This window comes from Phascolarctos cinereus, unplaced genomic scaffold (assembly GCF_003287225.1).
Source record: "Phascolarctos cinereus isolate Bilbo 61053 unplaced genomic scaffold, phaCin_HiC Scaffold_4;HRSCAF=312, whole genome shotgun sequence".
Classification (NCBI taxonomy): Eukaryota; Metazoa; Chordata; class Mammalia; order Diprotodontia; family Phascolarctidae; genus Phascolarctos; species Phascolarctos cinereus.
In genome coordinates this window covers 207,714,158-207,725,370 of record NW_027555847.1, presented here as the reverse complement: position 1 = coordinate 207,725,370, position 11,213 = coordinate 207,714,158, and the positions used below count along the sequence as shown (strand labels likewise).

Here is an 11,213-nt window from a genome sequence, read left to right as displayed (position 1 = left end):
GCCGTGCGGCGGGGCGGCGGGCGGAGCCGGAGCGGCACGGGAGGCGGGGAAGCTGTCGCCTTGGGTCGCGCCCTGTGAGTCGCCTCCGCCTCCTTTCTCTCCTTCTCCTAGTGCTCGGCGCGCACGGCTCTGGAAGACGCCGCCCGCCGCCGCCTCCGCCTCCTCATCCTGTGCCTGCCTGCTGAGCTGCGGGCTCTGGCGGAACCCGGAACGGCCGCTGTGCTTCTCCCCCCCCCTTGCTCGCCCTCAGCTGCCGCCTCCTCCTTCACCACCTCTTCCTCCTGCCGCTGCTGCTGCTCCTGCTGCTTCGCCCTCTCCGTGCCGAAGCCGGGGCGCTGGGTCGGCTGCCGGATGGGCGGCCGCTTCGAGAGCCTCTAGATTCGGGCGGCGGCGCTTGGCCATGTTGTGTCGGGGAAGGTAATGAGCCGCAGAGCCTCGGGGTCTCGGCTGAACAGCGGCGGCGGCGGCACCAAGTATCCACGGAGCTGGAATGACTGGCAACCCAGGTGGGTGGCTCGCCGCGGCTCGCCTCTTCGCTGCGGGCCCTGGGCCTGAGGCCTACGGGCGACCGGGCTCTCTCCCTCCCAGGACCCCTGGCCGCGGCGGCGCGGAGCGGGAGCTGGGCAGCCTCGGTGTTGGAAGGCGCGGCCTAAGCCGCTCCACCCCGTTCGCTTCCCTTTCAGGGGTCGGGGCGCGGCTTTTGCAGCCTCCCGGCCTCCCCTACCCGGCCTTCCGGGCTCGGAACAGGCCGAAGGGAGGTGAGGCCTAAACTCTGTCTCTTCTGCTTGGGGCTCGGAGGTTGGCGGGGTGGGCCGAGAGCCTGAGAGGAAGGCGCGTCCCTGGGCCTTGGGCCTTGGGCTCCCGGCAAAGGGTGGGCAGTCAAGTGCGGGTGATGGCGCTGGGAGTTGGGGTGAGGGAGGAGCGTTTGAGTCATTGGGGGTTGAGGAGAGGATGACAATCTGGGGGTACTGCCAGGTCCCTGCCCCCGGGGGTGAGAAGACCTTGTTAACCAGGTACCTTTATCTGGGAAATGGGGTTTAGGGCTTCCCAAGGCAAATTGGGCCCCAGAAATCATCCTCCAGAGGCCTGAGTCAAACCTCACTGGACCCGGGTTTGGATCCCCTTGTTACCTGGGGGTGGGTGTCCGGGAGTTCCTTTAAAGTCACCCTGTTCTGTGACCTGTGGGGGGCTCTCCTGGTGCTGGGGCAGTTGGTTCTGAGGGAAGGCCCACTCCACTCTGCCTGTCTGCATACTTGAAGAACCGGACTCTTTCAGTACTGGTTTAAAATTGAATCTAGAGAAGGAGTCTTTCCCTGTCTTGGTGCAAATGAGGCTGTTTTGGCACATTGAGGTTTAGCCATTAAATTTTGGAAGAAAACGTTTTCTCCATAAGTGTGGTTCCTATGTCATTTGAATCTTAGGGCAGTTGTGAGTAACTTTTTGGCACCTGATATTCCTACAATTTTGAAGGCCTAAGAAATTTTTCTAATAGACAGTGGAATGATTGCAGTTTAAGATCAAGTATAGAGGGACTCGTAGGATCACTCGATTAAGGTAAATCTATATTATGTACTAAAGTTGTCTAGATAGGGGATTTAGTGGATTTTTTATGTGTCCTGCACATTAATACACTAAAGGAAAACAAACTAGAATGATTTCTCAGGAGCTGGCAAAAACAAATGTAAGTGTATATATATCATGTAATGTTTTTCAGCTTGGAAAAAGACTGCATTTAATTTCAGTATTGTTTGGCAACTTAATAAAATGTAAAATTTGTTTTGGTACAAGATTTAAAAAAGAAACACCACCTTGAAATTATCTTTGGGATGATATAGCAGTACAGCCTTTTCTATTTTCTATCATTTATATCATATTTTCTGTATGATTTCATAATTCACATTTCCCTAAGATATTACTTAATGACTATTAAAAAATAATTTTTAAAGGACTGAGATGTGAAGGATATTGATATATTTTTAATAGCTTTATTTGAAATCTGTAGGTTTGTCTTAACTCCTTTGTTTTGTTCGATGATTGCCTTGCAAGTCATCAAGTATTTTAAGTAATTGCCATTGACTTTTTTCTTTTGGTTTTAGATATCATTAAAATGTTAACTATCTGGATTTTAGTTGGGCAGTAGATGAACCTTAATTTAGAAGTCTTATTTATCTCTTGCTGTTTGAGTGTATCATGTACCTTAGGGGAGCTCAGCCTCATTTTAGCAACCAAAGTACAAAGGGTCCTAGAGCTTTTGTAAAAGAAAATAGAGCCTTAATTTGGACTCCAAGTAAATGGAGGAGGCTACAGATTGCAGCCACATGTTGAAGTCACATGACTAATTCTGACAGGTATGAAGCAATGTCATTTATATAGTTATAAAATTTGTCATGGCACATCAGTGTTCATGTGGCATCTTTGGCAGGCAGTGCTTTATTTTCCTGAATGTAAAATATAGCCTTACTCTGGAATGTAAATTTTTCTATAAGATATTGTTAGTTCTTTACAAAACCTTATCTAGATAATCTTGACATTCTACACTATCAGATAAACTGTTACACTGTCAGGAAGTAGAAAATAAATTGATTTATCTTTAATACCTTTTGGATATTGATTGAAGTATGGACTAGTTTTTTTACTTACAAGGTTGCCAAAGTGTTTTTTAAAAACAAAACACTAGTACATTTGTGAGAGTGTTATGTGTTCATATGCTGTTTAAAAGTTATTCTGAGGCAGCAAGTCTTTTTCAGAAGTAATGGCAGAATGTGGTTAGCCAAATGGAATTTGAACTTCATTTCAGTTTAAATGAAGCTTACTGTTTTTATGCTTGTGGAGCTTCTTTCATTCTTTCAGTGCAAGATTCCTTATTGCTCTTCTGAAAGTCTATATGAATTTGATTTTTCTGTCCTTTTCCTTTTCCTTTGGTTTCTTTTCTGTTTGTAACATCCTGTTGGACTTTTCCTTGGCTCAGGCTTTTGAAAAAGCAATTCTAATTAGTTCCTGTTTGCCAGTTAGTCTGTGGTATGGTACTGTTGAGTCAATTGACAGACACATGAGGTACTTCATATTGACAGGAAATGTCCCTTGTAGCTGAGCAGACCTACTGTCATGCTGCAGTGTAAACTAATCTCCATGGGAAGCACATTATCATTAAGCATTTATATAGCCTTGCTTTATTTTCTTTTTTCTTATTCATAGAAACTCTAATAAACTTTTTTTTAACTACTCAAGAGGCCTCCCAAGGTGCCTTTAATATACATGGAACTCTGAGATAACAAGAAAAAATTGTGCCCAAATAAATACACAGTGCGCTTCAAAACACAGTTCTTGTAAATGTGCTTTGTGTTTACCCCAAAGATGTTTTCTCTCTAAATAGCATCTTTAAGGAAAGAAAAGGACAGAAGAACAGAAAATACCAGTTACATCCAATAAACACTGAAGAAGGGTTATCCCCATAAGTTAAATGATTTATTCAGGTCAGATTGAATTAGTGTTGGTATTTATATGTTTGAATTCAGAGGCCAGGATTAGATTTCCCAGAACTTAATTTGGATACCAGAGTTAGACCTTCTCATTATTTTGATGGTAGAACCAGTAGTAGTATCCTTTTTATCAAGGTAATATACCTGGCCCAATTGGTAGAGGTAGTTACATAGCATTGAGAAGTTACATCAAAACGATTCTCCGACCTCAGAGTTCAAGCTCTCTCGATCCCCTTCTCACTTTCTCCCTCTCCTTCCCTTAGGGGCTTCCCCACCACCCCTTTTCCCTTTCCCTTTGCTCTCCTCTGCTCTAGGAAAAAACCTGTAGGAATTCTCTACCAATTAGGGTAGAAATCTGATAATGAAGTGACACCTCCTAAATGCCATTTCTGATAACCCTCAGTTATTAAACTCTGACTCTCTTAAAATTACTTTGTGTTTATTTGTGTGCCTGATTTTATTCTCCAAGGCAAAATAAAAAGCTCCTCGAGGGCAGTATTTTGTTTGTTTCGTTTTGTCTTTTTATTCACTGTGCCTTGCCCTGAGATCCTTAATAAATAATGTTTGTTAAATTGAAGTGTTTTAAAATTGTATTTGAAGTCAGCTTATGTTACAGTTATTAAGTTTGAATTTTGTTGGTTTTTATTTAGAGGCACAGAATTGAGAACTTTCATAATTTGTTTAGAAAAAAATATTTCACTTTTGAATCAGGAGACCTGAAAATTTTTGTTTTGAAAGGAATCTAGCAGTATCTGTACTTAGCCAGTCTGAGCTTTCAGTCCATAGTCAGTAAACCTTATTAAGTGCCTATGGCATGTCAGAAACAAAGGTAAAAAGACAGGCCGTGTAGGGGAGACAGCCTACAACCATGTACAAACAAGTTATATACAGAACAAATTGGAAATAATGAACAGAGGGAAAGTCATTTCTACATTGTTTGACTACCAGGTATGTGATTGAGAGAAAATTATCCTGTTTACAATTTTTATCTATGTGGCATTAGCAGTATATACTTCGGTTAGTATTGCAAATATATTATATGAAATATAGTTCTTGAAACTCTTGGGTAAGGATATTAATCCTCAGAGAAGGCAAACCCACAAATTCTTTTTATATATTAGTGTCTCACAGGACTCTTAAAGGGTTCCTTTCTAATTAAAAATAAATTCCTCCAATATCCTATAGTTGCTTTTTTTAAAATCACATCAGCGGGAACACAGAAATCACTGTCATTTTTACATGATATGTACTTTGATAGAGTTGTAGGCTATTGGCTCATCCCCAGTTTCTTTCTGTATCAAGTGAACTTTTTGATTTTTCTTTAAAAGTTACTTCCCAAGACTTGAATTGTTTTTGTTGCTTTCATTTAGATAGTTTGTAGGTTTTTCATAATTGTATTAATGCTTCTCTTATAATGATTCCCTTAAAACATCCTAACACCAAGTTAAGGAGAAATGGCACTCATAGTTCTCACATCCTTTACAGCCTAGTATTACGTTTTCTTTTTTGTCTATGGCATTACATTGCTAACTTAGGGGCCTTTGCTGATCTCAGAATCTTAATGTTTACAAAGCAAGTCATGTTCCATCCCTTGTTAAGTGGGACACTGAATAGAATGTTGACCCTGGAATTAAGAAAACTAGGGTTCAAATCTTCCCCTAGATACTTAATATCTGGGTAATCCTGGAAATTCACTTCATTTCTATGAGCATCAGTTAATTAATCTATAAAATGAGGATAATCTACCAGACAGAATTGTTGTGAGGATTGGATGAGATGACATGTATTTTGTGAATTGTAAGCCCTGTATTAATTCTAGCTATTATTATCTTAGTACAGTTTTTCTCCTTTTAAGTTGAATTCCTCTTCAGTTGCCCCTTTTGAACATCGTCCACTGACTTTTCAGTTTATTCATGGTGATTAGTTTGAAACATGATGATGTATCACCCAAAATTGATAGGTCATAGGATTCAGTCGGTCATTTTACTGTTGAGGAATGTGGAGGCCTGGGGAAGTAGTGACTGGGTTATAAGTCTTCAGGATCAACAGTATGGGCTTTGTTTTACAAAAGTTTTCTGAAGTGGTTCTTTGTAAGTTGCTTTGTTCCTGACCCCTGTTTTATTTCACTTTTTGGTTCCCACTGAGATTACCTTCCATTTACACTGTATCTATCTTGTGTGTACTCTTTTTTGCCTGCCATTTTCCTCATTAGAATATGAGCTCCTTAAGAGCAGGGATCATATTTTTTTGTTTTTGTTTTTGCCTTTCCTTTTATCCCTAGCACTTAGCACGGGGCTGGTGCATAGTAAATAAATATTTTTTGACTAACTGATTCCTACATGCAACATTCCAAGCCATACCATGTAGTGCCAGGGTTCTTCCCCTATTTCCTCTCTCCCCTACCCCCCCCCATTCAGCTCTACTTTGCTGATTCGTGTTGAGTTAGATGGAAAACCCCATGGGAAAAAATTTTGACTTTAATTAAGATCCTAACTGCTTTTTTCCCTTAAGTTCAGGAATTCTGAGTTCTGAAACCTACTAGTGGGACCCCATTTATAGATTTAATGTGAACTGAGCTTGATGTTCATACTAGTAAAGTACTCCAGAAAGAGGACTCTGCTAATTTGTTTCTGTTTGTAGCAGACAGGAGTGGATTTTTACAAGACAGTGTTATTGTAGTTAAAGTGTTTTTAAGAGAAACTTGGGGGGCTGTGATCATCCCCTTTAGCTATAGAAATAGTTGATTATTGAAAAGTAGTCATAGGATAAGAAATGTAAAGCTGGAAGAGACTTTAGAGGCATCTGGTTGCCCCTTCATTTTATGGATGATGATACATTGTAAATTGCTATTACTTACTGATTTTTTAATGAGATTTTCGCCTCTAAAATATGCAGTGTAGAATGTTTGTATAAAAATATTGTAAACCAGTGTTCAGTATGAAAATGGATTTAATATTCTCTATCTTTTTTGCCCCCATATTTTTTCAGTTCTTCTTGTTTTTTCTAGGACTGTTATAGATGCCTATCCCCTTGCCATTAGCATTTATAAATTTCATCAGTATAGTTCATGCTTCGAATTGTGCTGTGGTCATATTATTTTGGGAAATGCTATCTTAGAGGTTTATGTTGAACTATTTAGGACTTGGGGTGGGGGAAGATCCAGTTGTGTATCTAGTTGTGTACCGAGCAGAAGGTGATCTTGGCTAAACTTAATTTTCCCAAATCAAGATACCCTCTTTTTCAGCCATATTGTCAAGAAAGAAAATTTGATTATTTTATCAGGGATTTTCCTTTTAGAAGTTTAACTTTTTCATAGAATCCCAAGATCTTAAAATCATATGTGTGTGTATGAATAAATATTGGACTTATAATTTCATTGACACGTAAAGACCTCCTAGACAGGGAAATTCCCTCCACCAGTGCAGATCAGCATGTTTTTTTCAGGTTAGTCTTAGAATTTTTCAGGGCACATGACTTTCCCTATGTCTTACAGTCAGTTTTGTCAGGTGGGACTTGAATTCAGGTCTTCCTGACTCTGAGGCTAGCTTTCCTGTCCACTGTGCTGCAATATTTATTTGAATGATCTTTACCAAGTTTTTCTGTATGGGAAATTATACTTTTGGTTCTCTTCCAACATTCCCAAAATAAAAGTCAATAGTACATTTACTCTTTTTCCTATCATCTCAGTCCATCCTAATTTTAGTGTCTTCCCTCTGTTGATTATTTCGTATTTCTCCTGTGTATATAGTTTTTTTTGTGTATATATATTTGTTTGCACATTTTCTCCCCCATTAGACTGTGAGCTCTTGGAGAACAGGAACTGTCTTTTGCCTTTCTTTTTATTCTCAGTGCTTATCACAATGACTGGCCCACAGAAGGGGCTTAATAAATTCTTATAGGCTATAAATTATACAAATTACAATTGACTGCAGTAATTTGAAGTAGATCTTGAGTAACCTTGTTATGCAAGTCTTTGGACCTAGAAATTTGAAAACATTTTATTTTTTTCATACTTGAATGTGACTCCTCAGGTGTTACCCACCTGAGGTGAGGAGGACTCTTAAAACTCTCTGCTCTTTTAGTAGCTTGTTAGGAATTTTTCTTCCATTGCTGTTGAGAGAGCAACGTTTTTCTAAACCGTCGTCTTAAACCTGATGTACTTAAGGTTGCTTTCGTATTTCCTTTTATTTTTCAGACTGTTTACTTAGTTTCCTTCTAGGTGCCATCCTATTTTTTACTGTCTTAATTTCCTGAAATGATCAAACTTCTTGATGTTCAACTTCTTAGGTCATTATACCCAAGCCCCAAGATTTTGCATCCTTAGTTCTTTTCTTAATAAATTTTAGTTTCCAGAGCCTCATTTTTGTTCCTCTGGCAAGAAAATTAAGCAAAACACCTTGTTCTTAGGATTGAGTCCTTGATAATTTTCTAAATAGTAAAATGAGTTGATCCCTTTGTTCTGTCCTCACTTTATAGAATAAGAGGATTTGCTCAGTTGAATGAAGTTGATACCTTTTTCCTGAGAAAAATGTTATCACCATTATAGTATAAATCCAAACAGTATTATTTATATACTCAGGTTAGTATTTAATGAAGCAGTCATAAATTATTAAAATTTGTGTCTTTCATTGCAAATGTAAATATGGAAATGAAATAAATGTGAGATTTTTTTAGAGCAAGAGATTCTTAACCTTTTTTATTGGAATCTGAAAGACTTGAACTCAAATCCTGCCCCTGATTTGCTGGGCACATCGCTTAATCTATCTAAAAGGATTGTTCTCAGGACCAAATGAGATAATATATGAAACGCATTTTACAGACCTTAAAGTACTATACAAATTAATTTAAATAATAAATAACTTTAAAGAAATTTTTAAAAATCTACTTGTATTAAGTTATAACTCGGTATGTTATTGCTCATAATGCAAGATGAATAAAAATGTAGAGATTATGTGGATCTCGTGGTAAAATTAGGGTATTTGAATTGATCATAGAATTATAAACTGAGGCCCTTCACTTTCTTGGTTGCCCTCTGCTGGATGCTCTTCAGTATATCAGTGTCCTTTTTAAAATGTGGTACCCAGAATTGAATACACTATTCCAGGTGATGTCTGATGAGTATGGAGTATTGTGGGATTATTACTTCCTTATTCCTAGAAGCTGTGCCTTTTCCATTGTAGCTCAAGATCACATTAACTTTTTTTGGATATCACGTCATATTATTGACTCAAGGAAGCCACTATGGAGCTTTTAGTCCACAAAAACTTCCAGTTTTTTTCCCCCAACAACTGCTGTCTCTCCATTATCTTACACTTTTGAAATTGTTGGGGGGTTTTTTGTATCCAGGTATAAGACTTTATATTTAATCCTTTTGGAATTTCATCTTACTAAATTCTTCCCACAGTTCTTTGCCAGTCAAGATCTTACTAGATCCTGACTCTGTCATCTTGTTAGTTATCCCGTTTGATGAGCCTATCATCTATTACTTTATCCAAGTCATTGATAAAAATGTTAAAATAGCACAATGCCAGAAGCAGAATCCTGAGGTACTGCTCTGTTGACACTGAATATCCTTACCATTAACAGCTACTCAATTTTGAATCCAACCACTCAACTAAGTTCTAAATTTTGTTTGTATCATCTTGTAGTTTGTAACTTTCCATCTTCTTAACAAACACCATATGAGACAAACCAAAAGTTTGCCGGAATCTAGGTAAACTATATCCGTAGCATTCCTCCATTTGCTTCTATACATTATATACTATAAATCTTTTTGGCATTAGGTATGATTAAATTGAATAGTACGTTTTTGTTTATTATAGTACACTATACTATAATACACTTCTAGTATTGCTGGAAATAAGACCATCGCTTCTCGTGCTTGACCAGTTAAAACCACTAGCTTAGTTATCCTGTCAAAAGAAATGAGGTTGGTCTAGCATGGCTTCATCAGGCCAGGTCAGTTAATTTTTAACTCTAGCAAATGTTAAACACTGTGTGAGGTTTCCTCCTACCTATTGATTATCTTAATTTCTGAAGTTAGAGTAGCAGACTTTGTTTTCTTTTTTGGTTTTGTTTTGTTTTCCAAGTAATTTTGTAGGCAGTAGTCCCTTTAAAAAAAAAAAGCGCACTTGCCAAGAAGGCTGAATTTTCTTGCCAGGAAAAACTTTTGTTTAAAGGTCACCTGTCAAAAAACCCCCAAAAAACACTTCTGTGTGTGAGAGGAATGATGAGTATACAACTTAGGTATGTTTTACCATGGTGGATTTTACTGTGTTTATATTGGTTATAGATTATAGATTATATTTGCTCCATGATTATAGAATATGGAAGTAAACATTTTTTGCATATGTCCTTTAGTATAGCTGTTAAGATGTACAAATTATAGAATGTATAGGTGTTAATATAGCTAGAATATTATGCTTTAGTGCCAATAATCCTTGGTTAGGTTTAAGATTTTTAGTGGTTTGGTCATTTGCTCACAGTACATAACATTGCTACTCTAGATCTCTTAGTTTTATAAATTTGGCTCATTTTCCTTTATATTTGAGAAATAAAACTTGTATCAGAGAAGTTCACCATTAAAAATTCCCCCTGTTTCCTGCTTTCCTTCTGATTTTTGCTGCATAGGCATTTGTACAAACCCTTTTTAATTTAATATAATCAAAATTATTCATTTTTTCTCCTGTGATTGTCTGTATCTCTTGTTTGATAATGAACTCTTCCCCTAGCCATTGAATTGACACATAATTTTTTCCTTGTTCCCCTAATTTGCCTCTATCACCTTTTGTATCTGAATCATGTATCTATTTTGAGCTTATCTTGTATACAGTGTAAGATGCTGGTCTATGCCTTATTTCTGCCAGACTGTGTTCTAGTTTTCCCACCTGTTTTTGTGGAATAGTGAGTTCTTGCCCCAATAACAGGAATCTTTGGGTTTATCAAACACTAATTTACCATGCTCATTTGCTTCTATATATTATGTTCTGTAGATCTCTTCAGCATTAGAGATGGTCAAACTGCATAGTATTTTTTTGTTTCTTATAGTATGCTTTAATAGGATTGTGAGAAATCAGACTATCACTTTTCTTGATCAGTTAAAAAATGAAGCTCATATCTTAGTATCCTTACGTGTTTTAAATGCTGATGTTGTGATTTGGTTCATAAAGACCAGTGTTTTTGCCTCTCTCTCCCTTTATTTTAATGAGTTAATTATTTGTAATTGATTATAATCATTTTGTAATAGATCTAAAGCTGGAAGGACTCTAACAGTCCATCTAGTCCAGGGGTGGGGAACCTGCAGCCTAGAGGCCACAAATGGCCTTTCTAGTCCTTGGGTGCAGCCTTTTGATTGAGTCCAAGTTTTACAGAACAAATCTTTTTTTGTTTTTGTCTTGGTTTTGGTTGGGCAGTGGAGGTTAAGTGACTTGCCCAGGGTCACACAGCTAGCAAGTGTTATGTGTCTGAGGGTGGATTTGTACTCAGGTCCTCCTGAATCCAGGGCCAGTGTTCTATCCACTGCGCCACGTAGCTGCCCCCAAAACAAATCTTTTATTAAGAGAATTTGTTCTGTGAAGTTTGGATTCAGTCAAAGGGCCACACTTGAGGACCTAGAGGGCCACACATGGCCTTGAGGCTGCAGGTTCTCCACCCCTGATCTAGTCGCTCCCTTCCACTCCATTTTACAGATGAGAAAACTGGGGGGGAGGGCCCCAAAGTGGTGAAATATCTTAG

The 11,213-nt window shown here is 38.4% G+C and overlaps 1 protein-coding gene across 4 annotated transcripts in view; it reads left to right on the top strand.

Annotated features, from left to right (window-relative positions):
- Positions 1–297: 297 nt before the first annotated feature.
- SMG1 (SMG1 nonsense mediated mRNA decay associated PI3K related kinase) overlaps positions 298–11,213 on the top strand; it is a 122,605-nt gene continuing 111,689 nt past the window's right edge. Inside the window, exon 1 of one of the 4 annotated variants that reach the window (XM_078152865.1) lies at positions 298–506. In XM_078152865.1, the coding sequence (XP_078008991.1) occupies positions 421–506 (86 nt within the window). In that variant the 5' untranslated portion in view covers positions 298–420. The remainder of the gene's footprint in view (positions 507–11,213) is intronic. The other 3 variants (XM_078152864.1, XM_020965321.2, XM_078152866.1) reach the window with 3 other exon arrangements.